Source organism: Talaromyces stipitatus, genomic scaffold, assembly GCF_000003125.1.
Source record: "Talaromyces stipitatus ATCC 10500 scf_1105507295515 genomic scaffold, whole genome shotgun sequence".
Taxonomy (NCBI): Eukaryota; Fungi; Ascomycota; class Eurotiomycetes; order Eurotiales; family Trichocomaceae; genus Talaromyces; species Talaromyces stipitatus.
The window spans coordinates 756,207-775,086 of record NW_002990118.1 but is presented as its reverse complement, the minus strand read 5'-3'; the positions used below and the strand labels follow the sequence as shown (position 1 = coordinate 775,086).

The window sequence follows — 18,880 nt, the reverse complement described above, 5'->3', positions numbered from 1 at the left end:
GTCTCGGAGGGAAAGAATAAGACCATTTTCACCATTTTCTGGTGCTGCCTTCATCTAAACGCGACATCGATAAGGTAGCCTCATGGGCGGGCTCCCTACGAATCGCGCTTACCCTTGGATCAAGCGAAATCCCCACAGACTTGACATTAGGGTTGCTATTTGCATTTGCGCAGCCAGGACGTCCACATCCATTGACATAAAGTGGCCAGACTATAATAAATATCCGGATCTAGCCTTTGCACCACGGGAAAGGATTGCCGAGTGCCTCCCTTCTACAACCAGAACAACATCAGGACAAGATATGTCTTAGTTCTGGGCGAAGGATCACCAACCTATCAATATGAGGACGTCTCGTTTGTGTGATACTCCAACCATAAGCCGATAGAACTTGCGTAGCCAAAGCAGTAATGCTCAATCACTCAGGAGAACCTATGCAATGTTGGAGGAGGTAAAAAGGCTGTCTCGACTCTCTAAATCTGTACGATATGCAATTTGTCGACGAACGAATTTCAATCCATCCTGCTTTTGAATGAATTCCCTTAATAGCTGTTGGAGATCCGCCCAGTCATCAACCTCAAACTCTTCATGAAGTTTCCAAAGGAATCTATCGTGTACTCCATACTCTGTATAGAGAATGTAGTTTGGACCCAGTAGGGAGTGCAAGTCTATATACAGCGGCATTTTAACAACGCCCGGATGGTCTAGTTGGTATGATTCCTCGTTTGGGTGGTAGCTTTTAACCCCTCATAAAGGGGGTCTTTTGTGCACTGCATCGCATATCGAGGAGGTCCTGCGTTCAAATCGCGGTTCGGGCCTTAATCTTTTTGCTGCACGCACTCACCATAACAAACCCCCTGGAACAAGATGGAGCACATTCTGCAACCGTTCAAGCTTTGGGCTAAGGTCCGAACGAGCCTGGGTGGTACTAGAACTCTCGGCAGCAATTGACGTGACATCCTTTTCATCCATATCATCCACGAAGTCTGGTGAGAACAATCGAAGAGGGGTATTCGGACCCAAGACGTGACGTTCAACCACCTGGATGACTACGTTGTCCAAGAAACGTTTCATGGCAAGTTTGTAGTAAGACTTGACGATGTCATGGATATCGTATCTAATGTCTCAGTAACATGGTGATTCACCGTCTGTAATATGCCCCCACGCTCATCCTTCAGAAGTTTGCACAAGTCTTCGTCGGCTTTGGAATGTCCGCCGACGACGATATGTAGATGCAGGAAACCTTTCAATTTATGGAGCACGTCAGGATCTTGAGACCTTTTTTTGGTACAGCACTATTTTCCGAAGCACTAGAAAACTCCGGATCATCGCTGTTGTTGACTTGCTTAAACCCCCCATTTGTGGCCCTGTTTGGCAAAGGATTCTGCAAATTCCTCGTTCTCAGTCCGGATACGCCATCGCAGTTTTGTGAAGTCTTCATCCCCAGTATTCAAGAAGATAAACGCCATTCAGGCTGTCGTCTACAAGCTTTTAATACTGCGCCGCAGTCTTTCTTGAAAATTCGCGCTGCTGAGACAGCGTCTATGAGGCTCTCCATACCCCTTGAGCTCCTCCTTCGCTGGGGCCAGAAGTCCTTCAAGACCTGCTAACAATGCAGGAATCTCTTTCCGAATATGATCCAAAAGCAGGTTGGCAGAAATCACCTTCTCTTTCACATCTCGCTGCTCAACAGCGACACCTTCCTGAAGATCCTGAATCGATCGATTCTTGGCTAGGAACCATCCGTGTTTCAATTTCTCAACCTTGTTTTGTGCAATGTTAAGAACCTCCTTTTCGTCTCCGAGTTGAGTTGAAGAGCATCGCATTCGGTGATGACTCCAACGATACGTGAGCCATCTTTATCTGCTTCTCGGGCCAGAAGAAAGATTCCTTGGTTGGAAATGTTGACGCGAGCGTCCATGACGGCCCTGCCTAGTCAGTTTCTGGCGATTCGTTTTCAGCTTGTTTAGGCTTTAGTAGACTCACAACATAATACTCGTAGATTCATTCATATGGGCCTTGATAAGATTGCGAACAATTCCAAGATCCTTTCTGGTTTGGTGGATGGTATCAGCTGTTGCCCAACCTTGTCAGAGTTTCCAACCAGCATGAACACGAGGACCACTTACTGTGGAAAAGACCAGGAACATCAACAACACTGAGAAAAGGTTGCTTCGGCCCAGAGACCTCGATCTTCAGCATGTCATCTGAGAATATCTTGTCTAAGCCTACTTAAATGTATACAGAAAAAAGACAGACAAGGCAAAACTTACTCGGTCAGATAATGATGATACACATAGTCACATTGACTTTTCATAACTTAATACATATATACCAATAATTCTCAAAGAGTCCTAACTGCCTACTTAACTCATGTTCATATCCAAAGCCTTTGAACAAGTCGATTGACAGGTTGTGTCCTGCATCAACTCATCGAGTCCCTGTTGAGTCATCATCACCCTCTCCGGATCCTAATCCAGTTGTTTATCAACAAATCGTCGATGAGAAGACGCTACAAGCTTTAACCTAGCAATATCCCTCGTCACCTTTCCACCATTCATCAAGGCCTTAATATCAATTGCAGGATTAGTCAAACGACGAAAGTACCGAAAATAAGGCGGAAGCCAACTAAGATATTGAGTAACCACTTGCCATAGACGAACTCTCTACCAAGGCTCTTCATTGTCCGGCAGAGTGGGTGAGTTCCGCCCACAATGTGTAGTCTGGGTTGGAATTCCCAGGTGGGGAAGTTAGACCTTGTTATCCTATAAATTCTACTGCTAATAGTCGTATTCTACACCTATTCGCTTGTGCGAAAATTTTGGCGTAGATCGGCCCCGCCTGTGTTGCGCATGTCGATTATAAACCACTTAATCCCGTAGAGGATGTCAAGGCATTCATTGCTGATTTGCTTGTTTATAAGTAAGATATTGGTCCAGGGTAGATTGTTATGATCACTCCCGGCGGGAGATTTGTATGCGCGATAGAATTCATCTGAAAGTTTTGGGTATGAGACGTCGATCCATCCTTCATGACGAGGTACGAGATAATGATATATTTTGAGGCGTAACTCGGTGTAATAATGTTATGCCATCCTACAGGAGTAGTGCGATGCTCGTAGAGAAGGCTGTCTTGAAACTCCGGGATTGAACTGGGCCTTTTGGTTTCTTAAATGTCGGGGTTCTTTTCCATGCCTAGGTATAGTCTTATTTATGAGGTTGTACATGTAATATTTGTCAACTGAGAGAATAGCAAGAGCTGGTGTTATCAATTTGTTGGGGTACTCCAGATGTCGTATAATTTGAAGTTAGAATGCGCGTCACAAAACAGATTTTGTCGCTTGTATGCCGGATTTGAATAAACAAAGCAGCCGAGCCCATGTTGCCTAGCTCATGTTGATGCAGTTATAAACTAGCATTGTCTGCTAATGGCTCTCTAAGAGAAGAATATACAACGAAACATCCAGCAAATCCATGGCTATGTTGGAAGTGGAGAAGGAAAGCAGATATTCACTAATAAAAGCTGCGATGCTTCCGAACTTGGTTATTAGAATAAAATGTAACTGGAAGTATCCTAGCTATTTATGCCTGACAATGCTGTTGACAGAACATGCCACTCAATATAATGGTCATTCTAAGGTAGAACGTTCTTAAAGATGTCATGAAGCAGGGAACAGAACAACAGGACAGTGAGATTTATGTTAACAGTAAATCTGTGTATAAGATCAAAGGAACCTTCCCTTAAAAAATAGAATATCTGAGAACATTACCTACCTTCATGTGATTACTTTCCAGCAATATCATCAATATTATGCTACATTGTCTAACATACATACAGCTTTTTGGTCGAGGGGTTGTATCCCAGCGTAACATAACAGCTCAGCTCAACATTTATTACAAGTATTAACTAGAACCTCGAACTATTTTAGTATAATTCCATTCTAATTAAATATTTAGCCAGCGTTAGAATCAACATTTGTGCCACCTTCTGACAGCTGTACAGTGTCCAACTTGTTTCTCTTTCATAGTACAATAGGAGGCGTGGAAATACTAATATGCAATAGTATTATTAAGAGAATCCAGTACTCATTATCCCATAAGTTTTATACACTCTAGAAGTGTATTCCTGAAGCGTGTCAAATATTTCTAGATCGAGCAAGTAGTCGAGTTAGGGCAAGAAAACACGCCAAGATATCCGTGCCGAGGCTTCTTCACCCGCCCCATCCGTTCCATCGCAGACCCTCAACGTCAGAAGAAGGATTATTAATCTTTTTAACTCCTTTTTATTTTCTGATAAGTCCAGTCCAACGGGCACTCAGTCCTTGTACACCATCGGATCTTGACGCATGTCAGAGATACAATACACAATGGCCTTCCTATCTACTCTCAGCGACCTTCCAGTCTTGTCATCGCTTCTCTCATGGAAGACACTCCTAATCGCCTTTGCGGTTCTCAACCGGAAATCCCTCCCATTCGCATGGACAGTACGTATATTCATCTTCCTTCTTAACATATTTCAACCTAATAATCATACAGTACAACGTCTTCTACCAAATACTAGTCAACCTCCGCCGCTCCCCCGAAAAACTAAACTGGACCCCCCAAAACCCTCCCCTCGACCTTAAGGGACGCCCAATCCACCCCGTCTTCGCCGCCGCATCCATTTATAGCTACACCTCAATCCTCGAAACAGACTACAACATCCACAAATCTAACAGTACCTATTTCGCTGATATGGATCATTCCCGCAGCGCTTGCGTTACGCCGTTATATACCCCCGGAGCAGGGATAGTTAGTAAAGAACTTGATGAAGAACTCGCGGCAGCAGCTGTTGCAGCTGGGAAGCCAGCCCCAAAGAAGAAGCTACCCATGTATATTGCTCTGGGGGCGACGTATTGCTCATTCAAGAGGGAGATTAAACCCCTTGAACGGTATGAGCTTAGATCGCAGGTTGTGGCTTGGGATGAGAAGTGGATGTATATTATTACCTGTTTCTTGAAGAAAGGTGATAAGAAGAACGGAAATGGAGAGAAAGTGTTAGCGGCCATTGGGTTGAGCAAATATTGTATTAAGAAAGGTCGATTGACGGTTCCGATTGAGCGCGTCTTTAGGGCTAGTGGATTGTTACCACCGCGTCCTGACGGCTCTTCTTCGAAAGAACCGGTGGCGACGACTAGTTCCAGTTCGGCGATTGACACACCGCGAACCCTGGACGGGTTGACGGATACAACTCTCGACGAAGTCAAGCTCGTTCAAGAAGTTTCGAAACTGGGTGATGTTGCGCCGGATGTGCTACACAAACTGCAGCAGGAGAATGCAGCTTCGTGGTCGCGGGAAGAATGGACGTGGGAACGGATTGAGGAGCAGCGGAAGAAGGGAATTGAGATTGTGAATGGATATATAGCGTTGGAGGATAGTTTGCATGGGAATTGGAATAATTGATAGTTCTCTTTACGTGATTATAGATATAGACGGGTATTGATTAGAGGGAGTTAGTTGGTAATGCATTTGACTATCGTACATACAATCTTGTGATTGATAACATCTATTAAGTACATCTATAAACAAAATAATCTCGCTGCCAGACCGGAACTCCTTGAGAACAAATGCAACATCATGACGGCATAGGAAAGATAAGCAGAAAAGAGATGAAATGGCTTTTGGTGGTTTACTTGCTCTCTTCCTTCTTTTCTTCTTCTTCCTCCTCCTCCTTCTCATCATCCTTCTTTTCCTCTGTCTCCTTCTTAGCCTTAACAGCCTCAGTCACAGCACCCTCCTTCTCCTGCTTCTCATGACTATACAACGGCTGATGACGCTGCTTCAACTTCTGCTCCTCCGCAGCAACCATATCCTGCCACAAATCCGTATTCTCATCATGTCTTTGATGATGCACCTGTTCTGCCGCAGGCTGATTCTTACTCTCCTTGAGAGCTTCCCTTCCCTTCTTAGCAGTATCAAGCAATCCCTGCCCCTTGCGCTGATCATGAATCTCAAACGCAGCACTAGCACACATCACGGCCAGCGTCAACCCTTGCGCATACACACGCGCCTGCACAATCTTTTGCTGACCCGAGAGGTACGGATTTCGTCCAACAAGCACAAAACTACCCACAATCGAAGCGATCCATGTTGCGCCAATGATTTTGTATTTCTCTTCGCGTGCCCATGCACCTATCCGATTTCCAAAGGACATTTGTGACAGTTCTTCGCGGCGAAGTCGCTCTTCGCGCTCACCGAGGTACTTCAGGCCGACGTTTCGCTCGGCTTCGAATGAGCGCGAGGAGTGGTCGGCTGCTACGATGCCGACGAATGTGCCGGATGATGTGACCAGGAAGGCTTTCATGGGGAGGGTGAGGTTGCGGATTGTGTGGAAGCGGCGTGAGGCGGCCATGACACCGGCCCAGCCACCGACGAGACCGACGACGGTACCGAAGGTGCCTCCTTGGAGGACGGCCCTGTATGAGAGATTAGCTCGAGTTATTGTAGAAGAGGGGCGAAGAGACATACCGGTAGTGGGCAGCTTCTTCTTCTTTTGTTAAGATCTTCATGTTGATATAAGTGATATAGAAAATAGCTTGATTGTAGTTGTAGACGTAGATGTACAAGTAGTTGGGGTAGATGTATAGACAGTCTTGCCAGAGGGCAAACCAGGATCTTATATAGGGAAAGAACGTCTGACAAAAGTCTGAGATCAATTTTCGATAACGTAATCAACCAAACAGATGTAGTACTTCCTCTTCGGGCCTAGTCTCGCCATCTGAGCTGCGCGATGGTAGCCGAACATGCACCGAGCCAATCATCTTCTTTGTGTCAGCTAAAGTGGGGACTAAAGGGTGATCCAACGTCATCGTGACCCCCGGGTCCGGCCGGGTTGGCTGTCACTCTGACTCCCGCCCGATAAACTTCTATATAAGTTGATGCTCTGTCCGAGGAGATTAGATATCTGCCTATCGGCCGAATATGGTTAAATCCTCTCTCTTTTCAAGGGAAATATCGCGTTCTACATTTGCATATTCGGCCATTCATGATAGAGGAGGCTTTGTGGCTTTGACGGTGTGTCGCGCGATGAGTAATCCTACAGATACATGGCATGATACTCGAGATTCGGAATGCTTAGAGCGATTACAAAGAATTTAGCCTGGATACCGAAAAGCTTCTTCTTATATTTGCCAATTTCATATGCTAATTCTCGGCTCTCAAATCCGCTGAATAACCGTATGCAAACGCCGTAACTCCATGAACCAACGCGCCGAATGAAATGACCAAAGAGGAATGAAAGAGAGACAGTTCAAGAAGCTCGGGTACAGACATCTACCTACGCGAAGGCTTACCAGCATTCAACTGGCGTGCCTTCATGCGTCGGAAACGGTCCTCTCCACTAGCACCAACCGGGCGCGCAAACTTGTTGTCCTGGATAACCGTTGACCGGGGCACAATACTGTACGAGGTATGACCCATCTCACGACGAGCACGATTAGCCAGACGCGGTGGCAGAAGCTCGCGCGCTCGTGCTTCTTCAGCGGTTTGTTGTGCGATATTAGCACGGTTTACCAGGCGGCTGTCCTGATTAGCTGTCATTCATACATAAGATTGGGGGGGGGGGGGGGGAAATAGACATACGTAGGATCAAACTCAACCTCCTCGTAGACACGCTTCGAGTAATCATCAGACCGCTGAAGAATCGGTCGAGTCCAATCAGCCAAGAGACGCTCAGCCTGTCGCTTGATTTTCAATTCAGGGCGCTTGCTCTTGGTATAAAAGACGATCACCTTGCCGATACCACTGGCGACAAGAGAATCCTTGTTAATGGGAAGCTTGCCAAGAACATCCATCAAATCGCGCTGAATATTGTAGGCTGGAAGCTCGCCATCGTCGAGTGGTTCTAGGAAGAATTTGACGGCTTCTAGTAAATTGATTTCTGGATCCACGAGACTAGCTGTGTACTGGTTGCGGTTCAGTAGATTCAAAACTTCTGGTAGCATCTTGAGTTTGTGCATGGCTGGTTGGCCCTGACGACGGGCTTCGGCGTCAAGGCGAGCTGCGTCCGTCATGCGTCTTCGCATATCTTCGATTTCTGCGTCTGCCATTTGTTCGAGGTCCTACCTTTGTCAGCATTTTGAAGTATGAAATCTGATACAAGACATACAATTCCATCTGCCTTTCTGCGTCTCCTCGTCTTTTGCTTCATAGCAGCATCCATAGCACGATCAAGCGCACGTCGACGTCCTACCACAAGATTAGCCTCATCCCTGCCAAATAATATTCTCTACTCACTCTCTTCAGGACTAAGCGTCTCCTCATCCTCCGGCGTAGCCTCTCGTCTAGATTTAGCCGCCTTCCTCCTCCCAGCCTTCGCATCCCCAGACTCAACATCAGAATCCCTCTGCGCACGCTTCCTCTTCTCTCGTCTCCCCTCCCGTTTCCGTTTTGGCTCTCCTTCCTCATCATCACGTCTCTTACGCTTGTGACGACCAATCAGTTTCAAATTTTCTGCATCGACGTCGAGGGCAGGTCGATCTTCGATAGCGACATCGTCGGGATTGAAGTCTTCGAATTGCGCTTCGTCGACTTCGGAGAGGACGGATTCATCGTCGGATATTTCTGGGTTTTCTTCTGTGGCTCCGCCGTTGTTGTCGTTGAGGTCGTCGAGTTCGGCTTGGAGTTCAGCGCGGTCAGGATCAGCGGCAGGTGAATCTGCCTGGGGTTCTGGCGAAGCCGACATTTTCTGTCTGATCGCTGCTGAGGTTGGAAATTGTTGAAGGTTATTCTGATACTATGTATCTTCGTGATTTTATGAGAGATAATGATAGTGGAAGTGGCTGGTTAAAGAAGCAAACGCGACGTTGCGGCGACTCAAAGTTCGGCAGGAGGTCGGAATAAATGTGGTCCGTGCGTCCACCTGAGCTCTAAATTTCACTTCATCTGTGACAGCGTCATCTATCAGACTACAACTCTCACTATCTCTTCATATATTACTTTTAATACAAATCTCAATTGCAAACAGACAAGATGTTCGGTGGAGGTAATGACAATCTTCCTGGATACGTCAATTTCTTATCATTCATCACTAACTCATCTTTCTTAACAGAGCAACAACTATCCAAAGAGGAGATCAAGGTACTTCGCACGCCTTCAAATCGTCCTTCGCTTCCGACCATCGAACATGACGCCTTCCTCAACTGAGACTAACCCCAGACAATAGGCCGGCGAGATCGAGGCACAGCAAACAGTCCAGTTCGCTATTGTCGGCGGTATCCTTCTATACCTTTGTAAGCCTTTTCTTTTGCCCGAAACTCTCAATCAAAGCGTTTCACATGCTAATAATAGCATATCGACAGCTCCATTCGCTATTGATCTCGCCAAGAAGTTCCTATAAATCGATACCTCGATCGGATCCAACCTCCACTTATATGAACCATCTTCTATCAACTCTATCGTCTCTCCTGATGAATACTTCTCCATCGACTCAATATACTCCTTGCATTAGGCACTTGGATTGCATCATGTACTATAACTATTAACTAGACATTCTCGGTCTCGGGTATACCATTTCTATTACAAAAAAGAGGAACCTATTCCATTGAAACATGTTATGATATTCTTTTCCTATGCTCCTCCAATCTCAGCCGCTAACTTAAGAAATGATAAGACAAAACGCTCCTAACGCCTATTCATTTTTATGAATCCCACGTATGATGAGTAACCAATGTCTGAATTGACTGCAAAGTAACAGTTATGTCGCATTAATTAATCAGTCGAATAACAAGCTGATGCATTAAATCAAGACCGAGGTAGAAGACTGATTATGGGCTATTCGTCCCAGCCAATTTCTGTGCCTCGTCTAGTTCTTTGCCTATGGCTGTGAGTTCTTTTTGCAAGTGTTGGATTTGAGAGGCGTAATCTTCGAGGATCTATGCAACAGTCAGTAGCCATCTATAAATAAGGCGTGTAGAGACACATACCTTCTTAGCAGTCTTCATAGCATTCTCGTCAAGCGCAGCCTCCCCCTCATTATTAGAACCAGCAGACCCAGTCTTCTCAATCTCCGCCGCAAGTCGTTTCGAGTGCTCCCTCACAGCAAGCATCCTTGCCCAAATCTCCTCCGCCCTCCCAGTTATTGACGGATCAAAGATTGCTCGTTCCAACTGTATCAATTTCTTCTTAAGTTCCTCCTCCGCATCATCCATCGCATACCCCCTATTCCGTAGAATCTGCGTCTTGGCCGCAAGCGACAAACACCTTTGACTAAGTACGAGATGCTTACGTCGACAATCAGCTATCCTCACCGAGATCTTTAGATCGTGACGCGAGAGTAAATCTGTTAGAATATTATTGATCTGATGTAGACGTGTCTGAAGCGCGCTGAGAAAATCCTTTTGTCGGACGGCTCGCTGGCCCAATTCCATGAATCCCTTGAGAAGAAGGGGGACGTAACCGGGACCTGGGCGGGATTTTAATGCTTCTTCCCATTTGGTTGGGTCATCTTCGGCGGTTGGTTGGAAGAATGGTGCGTGATCCTCGCCGGGGTGGTTGTACGTGTATCCACGGAATGGTGAGGTGAGATTTGTAGGGTCCCATTTATCTTTGAGAATTTCCATTTGTGCTGGGACCGTGCGGTGGACTATTTTCATTAGCTATATACTTGAAACCATGAAAGGATAACCTACCTCCGGTAATCGCACGACCAGGAGACCATAGTGAAGATCCTAGCTGTGACTGATTCAAGGTCTGTCCCAATTGTGGAGTTTGCTGTTGCTGCTGCTGCTGAGGTTGTTGTTGCTGCTGCTGATTCCCAAAAAGCGAACCACCCCCAAACAACGACTGCTGTTGCTGTGCATTATTGGTCGCTCCAAACAAACCCGTCCCTGACTGCTGTGTTTGCTGTGTAGTCGATCCAAAAAGACTCCCTGCCGGTTTCTGTTGAGTCGTGGTGGTCGACCCAAAAATACCACTCGGTTGAGTCTGCGCCTGCGTATTTTGTTGACCTCCAAACAACCCTCCGGCAGGTTTGTTCTGCGTCTGTGATGCTCCGAATAAACTCGAAGTTTGCTGCTGCGGTTGTGCCTGATTTGTCGATGCGCCAAATAATCCACCGCCACTAGCTGGTTGCTGTGTCGTAGTAGTCGTCGAGCCAAAGAGTCCCGTCCCTGTAGCAGGTTTGTTTTGTGCGTTGCCGAATAACGAACCACCAGTCGCAGGCTGCTGCTGTGTATTGCCAAATAGACTTGGGGTTTTGTTTGCTGTATTCCCGAACAATCCTCCAGACTGTTGTTGTTGGGGTTGCGCACCGAACAGCGACATGATGAGCTCGATGCCCCCTATATGGAGGTCGCGACTGTGTTATGTGTCGATGAAGAGAATTGAAAAAGGCGAAGAAAGAACGACTAAGTCAGCATGCCTTTAGGAACAGATCGGATGTGTCCAGGAAATTGGACGTGATGAGAGAGAGAGCTTGGTTTGCTAGTGCGGAGCTCTCTGAAAAACATTCAGATCCGTCCAGTGCACTGATACAGTCAGATCACGTGATTGGTTAACCCAACCACATACAAGAAGCAATAGCTACAAACAAAGCAGTAAACAATTAGAGTAAAACCACTCGCCTATTATTCATTCACATCTTATCGTAAGTTAAGTTATCACTTGTATTCTAAACTGACCTTAATATTGAGTTATGTAAGCATCTACAGCTCCGCAGGCACGAGCCAATCAGATCGACGCTAAAGGGCTTGACTGAACTTCGCAGCTCCTCCAAATTCCGACCTCGTCCCTCTCGATAACCAATCTGGAATTGAGCACCCACCAGCCCTCAGACAATCTACAAGATGGCGGCCAGACAACCCCAGTGCGTCTTTCGATTTCTTTTCGATATTCACTCCCACGACATGCTAATTCGTCAACAGATTCAGCCAACACATCCTCGTCGACACGACGCCGATGCCCTCTGACATCCCCAAAGTGCAAGAAATCGGCACCACATCTGCTCCCCTTATGAGCGCGTCATTCTTTATTGGAGACCGCTGCCGTGCTTATAACGATGATTATATGAAGTGCAAGGCTGAGGCCAATGGTCGAGGAGAATTTGAATGTCTCAAGGAAGGTCGCAAAGTCACCCGCTGTGCGGCTAGTGTGTATGTTCCATTCATACTGGGCGAATAACGTGCAAAGGGAATATGGATATTAATATTTGGCAGGATCAAGGATATCAACACTCACTGTCTAAAGCAGTTCAATGCTCACTGGCAATGCCTCGAAAACAACAATCACCACATGTTCGAATGCCGGAAACCGGAGGTGGAATTGAACAGTTGTATTTTTGACAAGCTGGTTCGTCTCCGTTGGCTAATACTCCTGGTATATCGAAACTAACGCAAATTGAATATATAGGGCCTCAAGAAGACTATTCCCGGAACGCCCGAAAACGTGACTCCTGTGCATTTGCGACCAAAACAGATTTATGCTCAGTATCCTGGACCTCAATACTAGAAATGGAAACTATTCATGTCATCAAACCCTAGCATCGATTTGTCTGCTTGTCTTTTTTATTGTTCCCTTGTCTGGTTAGAATGTGTGTAAATATTAGTGGGAAATTATGGAAGCAAGATTGAACTTATTATATTAGATAGTAAATGGGAGTGTAAGATTCTATTTAGTGGAAGCCAGTATTAGATTACGCTCTACTTGATCAGATCTTCAAGTGGCTCCCAGGATGCCGTAGAATATGCGTAGAATTGAATGAGATGCAGTTTCCTTAGTGTACCTCGGAACGATTCATCTGACATGCATACCTTGCAACCCCTCAGAACAATTGATCAACCACTTAGCATTGCTCAAGTCATCACTTCCTACTCCTAGTATTTAACCATGATAGCTTGATCATATATCGAATCGTTGCAATACATCGTCATCGCAAGACAATGACTGAAAGTATGGCCGCCAAGGATGGGCGTCAATCTCTCACAAAGCAGGATGTCACGAATGCCGTAGAGAGTTTTATAGAGTTGTAAGCGTCCCAGTCAAGCAGTATAACACATACGTTCGATTTTTTTCAAGCATGATATCCACGATATGAATCGAGCGACAGAGATCTATCGAACATACACCTAACCGGCATGCAGATACAAACAACTAGTCCTCGAGCAGAATTTCAAAGTACTCCTCCTCACGCCATTATCCTTCTGCTACTAATCTCTCTATTATTTTGAGGGCTACGATACCAAACTCCTAACACAAGACCTTCGATTCATTGATGCTGAACCCTCTGGCTCCTCTTCCTGGGAGATGGCGGCCGACGAGACATGGTGTAATATGAATGGTGTCCTTCATGGAGGGGCTTATGGCGTTATATTTGGTGAATATATTTACCTGTCACGGCTCATGTTTGGACCAGGTGAAGTTACTAACTCAATGATAGATATGTGTACTGCTATTACCATGCAGACTATTTCCAGGCCTGGGTATTGGGAGTATGTTCTAACCCACTTCCTGGAAACATGCCCTCGTGGAAACACAAGAACTTGCTCATACTTGAATATCCCAGGTTCCTGGCCGGCGTAACACGAACGTTAAATATCTCATACCTCAAAGCCATCCCCTTAGGTACGCTATCCGTTCCCACAAAACCAACCCTAACATCACTAACCGACTCGTCAGGCACAACAATACGTATAAACTGCCAAGTCGAGCAGCACGGCAAAACAATGGCCCTGATCAGCGGATACATTGAGTCCCTCGACGGAAAAGTCAAATATGCCACTGCTGAGCATCACAAGGTTCATGTTCCTGCGGATCCGGGATTGGCATCGAGGTTAGAGGCTTTGAAGCTTGCTCGGAGGAGGGAGAGGTTGAAATTGTGACCGATTCGTTGTAGTTGGAAGTAAAGATGAGCAAGTAGTTGAACTCTTTGTCTGTCTGGCTGATATGCTATTGTTTGATGGCTGCAAAGCACCTCTAGATCCCAATCATGATTGATGAAGCCATTCTCAACGTCAAGTAGATGTGGTCACCGGTCAGCATTCCCCAGTCATTCAAAGCAGCTTGTAATATCTGGTGAGAAGTACTCCTGTTTGTAGTTCAAATAAATAATGTTCCTGATTGTTTCGCAGTAAACCACACTATCATCACTCTGCGGAGTAAATATGACTCTATCTATCGCAGGCTGTTGGGTTCCATTATAGATTGCACCGCCGCGCAAGATTGGAAATTCAAAGAGATACTGAGGGCCTGAACTAGAACAGACTATACTTAGAGAAACTTGACGGTCATTGCGGTAATATGTACGCAGGTAACCCCCTGTCATTCATCTGGGTTAGGAGGAGCTCTCCGACACAGACCTAAATGAGTGGAAAAGAGAAATAATTACCAGCAGATTTGTTTTGAGCGTAGTATTGCAAAGTTATATGTTATCTTAGAAGTATAAACCGTATCATAGTGGGCTAAATCTGGCATTGAAGGCTGGATTCAATGGAGTGGTTCTCCTGGTCCTGTCAGAGCTCTATGTAGATGCTATCCGAAAACCATATAACGTTTAAGGGTGGCTGGTTGTTATTTATGCTTAAAACATACTCATAATGACATTATTATTTCATGATCATTATATACTGGCTACACTTCTTCCTTAGCGCTGTCTGTATGCATTCTCTAACTTGCTCCAAATGTCGTTATCATCTCCGCACTTGATGTAATCTCACCTATCAGGATAAAATACAGCTTAAATCAACCTCGATCTACATAGCTATCCACGCGAAATCCACTATATGCAGGAATTTATCAACTATGCTAGGTGATTTCAGGAAGGAGATATTGCAAACCCTTGTCTAAGTATCTGCTATGGAGTATAGCACTGGCATGACGCCATTTGGGAGGGGATTTGTATGATGTGCTTTTTCTAGACTGTCTATCTCGACAGTATATAAAAAGGAAGAAAATCCTTGCCCAAGTTTTTAAATAAATTGTGAGACTCGTCGGCAGTGATTGGCCTCAGTAACGACCATGGCGGCCGTCATTGAGGAGAAATCCACCACTCATACTAACAACGACATCAGCCCTGTGTCCGACATTGAACAATCCGGCACTGTAGTAGACAATGACGAAGCCGACATCGCACCCTCCGAAAAATCCCATCTCCAACGCAAACTCGACTGGATCATCCTCCCCCCAATCACCCTCCTCTTTTTCCTCTCCTTCCTTGACCGCTCCAACATCGGCAACGCAAAACTCGACAATCTAACCAAAGATCTGCACATGACCGGCGAGCAATACCTAGTCACGCTTTCCGTATTCTTCATCGGATACAGCGCATTCGAGATCCCGTCGAATATTGCGCTGAAATTGACTTCTCCGCGGATATGGCTGCCAACGTTGATGTTGATATGGGGTGTAGTTGCTACACTGATGGCATTGTCGACAAGTTTTGGTGGATTGCTAGCGGCGAGGTTCTTTTTAGGAGCCACGGAAGCTGGTGTTTTTCCTGGTGCCATATTTTATCTCTCTATGTGGTATGGACGGACAGCGTTGGTGCGTCGGGTGACGCTGTTTTATACCTCGACTTCCCTTGCTGGCGCATTTGGCGGAATCCTGGCGTACGGGATAGGACATATGAGCGGCATTGCGGGTAAACATGGCTGGTTTTGGATCTTTACTATCGAGGGTATCGCGACTGTGGTCATTGCCGGGATTTGTTACTTTCTTATCCAGGATTTTCCGGCCCAGGCGAAGTTTCTCTCGCAGAGAGAGCGCAAAGTGCTGAATGCATTGCTATTCGAAGACAACGACGCCCTCCGCGACGAGCCTTTGTCATGGGCAGAAGTTCGCAGGACATTTCGCGACGTCAAAGTATGGCTGTACACGATTGCATGGATGGGTCAAGCATTACCCCTTTATACCGTAACCCTGTTCCTTCCAACCATCATCGCGAACCTGGGCTATTCCGCCGCGAATGCGCAACTATTAACCGTCCCACCCTATGCAGTCGCAACTGTAATTTCAATCGGCATCGCGCTCCTGTCCGAACGCTACCATACCCGTGGCCCCTTTATCGTTGGAAGCTGCATCCTCTCCATAATAGGCTACACCCTCCTGCTGAGTAACCATAAAGTCGGTGTTCAATATCTAGGCACATTCTTCGTGTGTGCGGGTATTTTCCCCTCTGCAGCCCTGATTTTCACATGGATCGCATCAAATGTCTCGGGCCAAGTTAAACGGTGCGTAGCTGCAGCTATTCAGATTTCTATTGGTGATATCGGTGCTGTGGTGGGATGTCAATTGTATCGCCCTGATGAATCTCCACGATATCCATTGGGTCATGGTATGGCCCTGGGCTTTGTGGTTGGTACCTTGGTTACTTCGTTGTTGTTGTGGAATTTGCTGGTTAAGGAGAATCGGAGACGGGATCAGATTACTGGTGGTCCACCGAAGGATACTTCGTTTCTGTGCAGTGAGGATTTTGAGGGGGATGGTGATGTGAGGTGGAGATTTATTGCATAGAATTATGTCAAGTTAATCTATCGAGTGACTGGAGATATGTCATGGACTTGGTGTATATGTTCTTTGATAGACGGCCCTCGATGCCACATGAATGTACAGAGTCCACAATCTTGATCAATAAAAATACTACTGAATTTGCATAGAGCTTCAGAATACAGGCTTCCTGAAGAAAAAAGAAAAAAGAGAAAAAAGAAAAAAGAGAAAAAAGAAAAAAATTACAGCCCGATGCGGGACTCGAACCCGCAACGTTCAGATTGAGATTTTGGCCTCAGATGATAAGAGTCTGACACTCTACCGATTGAGATAACCGGGCATGCTTGGTTGATGGAACGAGCCGAAAAGCCCCTCATAACATAATATTTCGGCTGTTGGAAGCCACATATCGGAGTTCGATCACTTTAAATACGACAAGGACAGATAAATGAACTGGAAGAGACAACAAGCTGTCCATTCATCTGCCAACCTTGGAAGACTCCACGATAGTTACCTAGGTAACCAGCTCTGATCATGGGATCTGACTAAGTTACTCCGCATTATAAGTTAGGCTGTACACAGTAGGCAGCATTGAGATAAAGCGAACTAATAAGCCAACCAGAACGTGCCACGGTGGGACTAGCGGTCAACTATGTGAGAATATATATCTAGACCAACCCCTTTCATGTTCGAAGTCGCAGAGCTCTCAACATCAACCTTTTACTTCAACCCGCGGACATCGTTGCAATGGTTTATCAGCATGCACAATCCATTTTATCTGTCCAGTGCGTCGAGATCAGAGGCTTGTAATACTGAGAAGTACTAACCACCGTATTACAACCTGAAAGCCGGGATGGAAGTAGGTGGAAATATATTCTAGCCTTATAGAGCCATATTTTCCCATACCTTTCAACTGAAAATGCCCGGTTATCTCAATCGGTAGAGTGTCAGACTCTTATCATCTGAGGCCAGTTCCTTCAGTTATCTGAACGTTGCGGGTTCGAGTCCCGCATCGGGCTTTTTTTTTTTTTCTCCCACAATTTCTTTTCATCTTCTCGAAGTTTGGTAGCCCAAGATCTTGTCTTGGCCATGCTGGGCGACCACCGACTTTCGCCCCTCTGATGCTTGACGCTCTTTGTGAGCACCTCGCTAAGAAGCCTGGTTTGTATATTGAGGAAATAGCGGCCTTTCTATGGAAAGAATTCAATATTCTTCCATCACATTCTAGCATTTTCAGCAAGCTCTCTCTAAACAGGTTGGACAAAAAAGAAACTCTGACAGAAGGCCAAAGAGCAGAATCCACAGCTAGGAGCTTTTTACCAACACAAGCCATCCCAATTCCTTTCATACTATCTAGTATGCGTTGACGAATCTGGCTGTGATAAACGGATGGCCTATAGACAGACATGGTGGTCTCCCCTTGGCGTGACACCAGTCCAAATAATATCAAATTTCACCGAGGCTAACCAACGTTCTCAAATACTGCCCACATGCACCCAAGATGGGATCATCATATCTGACATCTTTCAAGGCTCAGCCGATGCCACAATCTTTGAAGATTTCGTCAAGCGGCTTCTGCGGCATTGTCAGAGGTATCCAGCACCAAGATCCGTGCTAGTTATGGACAATGCATCTTTCCATCGTTCTGAAAAGTATCAAAAAATTATGCTGTGATGCCCGGGGTCAAGCTTCATATCTTCTGTCGTTGCGAGGCTTCTTGTTCGCTAGGGTCCCTGTAGTGATCATTTTTGGCTTGTTGTGAGAAATGATATCCCGCACGCCCTCTTGATATATACTCCAAGCCGAAGGGAATAAAAAGCGCCGGACGCCTCCCTCAGATTCCAGAATGCAGTACTCTCTGTCAACAATCGTGATATCGAATGTAGCGGCGATTGTCCCAAGGGGAAATAATCACAGTTTTGGTGTAAGTAGTCTGCTAATCGTGTCTTCCGTAGATCCAATGAGTATTCTGCTTTGGTGGCTTCTTGCATGATAATCCTGTTTGCTACTTCCCGAAAGATATAAAGACGCGCACTTCTGAACTGGATGAATTCAGTTCTACGGCTGATGAGCTTCGCTGTTCGAGGAGGGCACGCCTGAATGGTGTAAGCATGCTATACGCTCCAATCTTTGTTAGCAGTTCGGATCACCGGAGGGAGGGAAAGCAGAGACTGAGTATATACATGAAAATCGACCTCATGGCGGCGATGTGGGACTCTGACTCTGACACAATCATGACAATTTAAGGTAGATTATCGTGTAATTGGGTTCTGGTTCGAAATACATGACTTAAGTTAATTCTTCTCGACAACGTACACTACATGTCAAACGATGGGCTCTCGATAAGTGGAGGATCTTTAATCTTAATGCCAGCGTGCCTGAAATGCCCTCCTGTGCAACTGTGTTTTTTCTTTTGAAACCAACATACC

The 18,880-nt window shown here is 45.8% G+C and overlaps 9 protein-coding genes and 3 non-coding genes across 12 annotated transcripts, besides 4 other annotated features; 7 read left to right on the top strand and 5 right to left on the bottom strand.

The window, feature by feature from the left end:
• Window positions 1-211: 211 nt before the first annotated feature.
• On the bottom strand, window positions 212-2,199 carry TSTA_043050 (uncharacterized protein; the record flags this gene model as incomplete). Its single annotated transcript, XM_002484739.1, has 6 exons — window positions 212-272; window positions 333-665; window positions 852-1,114; window positions 1,558-1,854; window positions 1,984-2,071; window positions 2,127-2,199. 5 exons carry the CDS (start codon window positions 2,197-2,199, stop codon window positions 430-432), a joined length of 957 nt encoding a protein of 318 aa, XP_002484784.1. The 3' UTR covers window positions 212-272; window positions 333-429.
• On the top strand, window positions 691-815 carry TSTA_043060. Its single transcript has one exon. It is a non-coding gene; the product is annotated as a tRNA-Pro (tRNA).
• Window positions 2,200-4,240: 2,041 nt separating the features above from the next.
• On the top strand, window positions 4,241-6,291 carry TSTA_043040 (uncharacterized protein). The gene is made up of 2 exons (XM_002484738.1): window positions 4,241-4,480; window positions 4,533-6,291. The coding sequence occupies exons 1-2, from the start codon at window positions 4,343-4,345 to the stop codon at window positions 5,436-5,438; spliced, it is 1,044 nt and encodes a 347-aa protein (XP_002484783.1). The 5' UTR covers window positions 4,241-4,342; the 3' UTR covers window positions 5,439-6,291.
• Window positions 4,533-6,544, bottom strand: TSTA_043030 (mitochondrial hypoxia responsive domain protein; the record flags this gene model as incomplete). The annotated part of the gene is made up of 2 exons (XM_002484737.1): window positions 4,533-6,451; window positions 6,504-6,544. The coding sequence occupies 2 exons, from the start codon at window positions 6,542-6,544 to the stop codon at window positions 5,665-5,667; spliced, it is 828 nt and encodes a 275-aa protein (XP_002484782.1). The 3' UTR covers window positions 4,533-5,664.
• Window positions 5,674-5,741: a sequence feature (GA-rich).
• A 639-nt stretch (window positions 6,545-7,183) lies between the features above and the next one.
• TSTA_043020 (transcriptional elongation factor Iws1, putative) lies at window positions 7,184-8,798 on the bottom strand. The gene is made up of 4 exons (XM_002484736.1): window positions 8,271-8,798; window positions 8,143-8,222; window positions 7,617-8,095; window positions 7,184-7,554 (listed from the first exon to the last, which is right to left on the bottom strand). The coding sequence occupies exons 1-4, from the start codon at window positions 8,716-8,718 to the stop codon at window positions 7,308-7,310; spliced, it is 1,254 nt and encodes a 417-aa protein (XP_002484781.1). The 5' UTR covers window positions 8,719-8,798; the 3' UTR covers window positions 7,184-7,307.
• Window positions 8,799-9,005: 207 nt separating this feature from the next.
• On the top strand, window positions 9,006-9,372 carry TSTA_043010 (uncharacterized protein; the record flags this gene model as incomplete). Its single annotated transcript, XM_002484735.1, has 3 exons — window positions 9,006-9,113; window positions 9,199-9,265; window positions 9,335-9,372. 3 exons carry the CDS (start codon window positions 9,006-9,008, stop codon window positions 9,370-9,372), a joined length of 213 nt encoding a protein of 70 aa, XP_002484780.1.
• Window positions 9,373-9,559: 187 nt separating this feature from the next.
• TSTA_043000 (nucleoporin, putative) lies at window positions 9,560-11,429 on the bottom strand. Its single transcript, XM_002484734.1, has 3 exons — window positions 10,664-11,429; window positions 9,959-10,617; window positions 9,560-9,907 (listed from the first exon to the last, which is right to left on the bottom strand). Exons 1-3 carry the CDS (start codon window positions 11,295-11,297, stop codon window positions 9,800-9,802), a joined length of 1,401 nt encoding a protein of 466 aa, XP_002484779.1. The 5' UTR covers window positions 11,298-11,429; the 3' UTR covers window positions 9,560-9,799.
• Window positions 10,744-10,784: a microsatellite.
• A 324-nt stretch (window positions 11,430-11,753) lies between the features above and the next one.
• Window positions 11,754-12,608, top strand: TSTA_042990 (NADH-ubiquinone oxidoreductase 19 kDa subunit, putative). Its single transcript, XM_002484733.1, has 4 exons — window positions 11,754-11,838; window positions 11,897-12,124; window positions 12,188-12,320; window positions 12,381-12,608. Exons 1-4 carry the CDS (start codon window positions 11,819-11,821, stop codon window positions 12,477-12,479), a joined length of 480 nt encoding a protein of 159 aa, XP_002484778.1. The 5' UTR covers window positions 11,754-11,818; the 3' UTR covers window positions 12,480-12,608.
• A 302-nt stretch (window positions 12,609-12,910) lies between these two features.
• On the top strand, window positions 12,911-13,849 carry TSTA_042980 (uncharacterized protein; the record flags this gene model as incomplete). The annotated part of the gene is made up of 6 exons (XM_002484732.1): window positions 12,911-12,996; window positions 13,112-13,145; window positions 13,200-13,344; window positions 13,408-13,459; window positions 13,534-13,592; window positions 13,647-13,849. 6 exons carry the CDS (start codon window positions 12,911-12,913, stop codon window positions 13,847-13,849), a joined length of 579 nt encoding a protein of 192 aa, XP_002484777.1.
• Window positions 13,850-14,952: 1,103 nt separating this feature from the next.
• Window positions 14,953-16,478, top strand: TSTA_042970 (MFS transporter, putative; the record flags this gene model as incomplete). Its single annotated transcript, XM_002484731.1, has 1 exon — window positions 14,953-16,478. The coding sequence occupies exon 1, from the start codon at window positions 14,985-14,987 to the stop codon at window positions 16,476-16,478; it is 1,494 nt and encodes a 497-aa protein (XP_002484776.1). The 5' UTR covers window positions 14,953-14,984.
• Window positions 16,479-16,643: 165 nt separating this feature from the next.
• Window positions 16,644-16,693: a sequence feature (T-rich).
• Window positions 16,694-16,697: 4 nt separating this feature from the next.
• TSTA_042960 lies at window positions 16,698-16,791 on the bottom strand. Its single transcript has one exon. It is a non-coding gene; the product is annotated as a tRNA-Lys (tRNA).
• A 581-nt stretch (window positions 16,792-17,372) lies between these two features.
• Window positions 17,373-17,470, top strand: TSTA_042950. The gene has a single exon. It is a non-coding gene; the product is annotated as a tRNA-Lys (tRNA).
• A 235-nt stretch (window positions 17,471-17,705) lies between these two features.
• Window positions 17,706-18,104: a mobile genetic element.
• Window positions 18,105-18,880: the final 776 nt, after the last annotated feature.

Bases quoted from the DNA above. Each gene is read 5' to 3' on its own strand.
- TSTA_043040 (XM_002484738.1), top strand. From the start codon at position 4,343: ATGTCAGAGATACAATACACAATGGCCTTCCTATCTACTCTCAGCGAC. The intron at 4,481-4,532 runs GTACGTATATTC...ATAATCATACAG, and splicing joins CCCTCCCATTCGCATGGACA to TACAACGTCTTCTACCAAAT.
- TSTA_043020 (XM_002484736.1), bottom strand. From the start codon at position 8,718: ATGTCGGCTTCGCCAGAACCCCAGGCAGATTCACCTGCCGCTGATCCT. The intron at 8,096-8,142 runs GTATGTCTTGTA...TGACAAAGGTAG, and splicing joins GCAGAAAGGCAGATGGAATT to GACCTCGAACAAATGGCAGA. The intron at 7,555-7,616 runs GTATGTCTATTT...TAATCAGGACAG, and splicing joins GAGGTTGAGTTTGATCCTAC to CCGCCTGGTAAACCGTGCTA.
- TSTA_043000 (XM_002484734.1), bottom strand. From the start codon at position 11,297: ATGTCGCTGTTCGGTGCGCAACCCCAACAACAACAGTCTGGAGGATTG. The intron at 10,618-10,663 runs GTAGGTTATCCT...TAATGAAAATAG, and splicing joins TGGTCGTGCGATTACCGGAG to TCCACCGCACGGTCCCAGCA. The intron at 9,908-9,958 runs GTATGTGTCTCT...ACTGTTGCATAG, and splicing joins CTATGAAGACTGCTAAGAAG to ATCCTCGAAGATTACGCCTC.
- TSTA_042990 (XM_002484733.1), top strand. From the start codon at position 11,819: ATGGCGGCCAGACAACCCCA. The intron at 12,125-12,187 runs GTATGTTCCATT...AATATTTGGCAG, and splicing joins ACCCGCTGTGCGGCTAGTGT to GATCAAGGATATCAACACTC. The intron at 12,321-12,380 runs GTTCGTCTCCGT...TTGAATATATAG, and splicing joins GTTGTATTTTTGACAAGCTG to GGCCTCAAGAAGACTATTCC.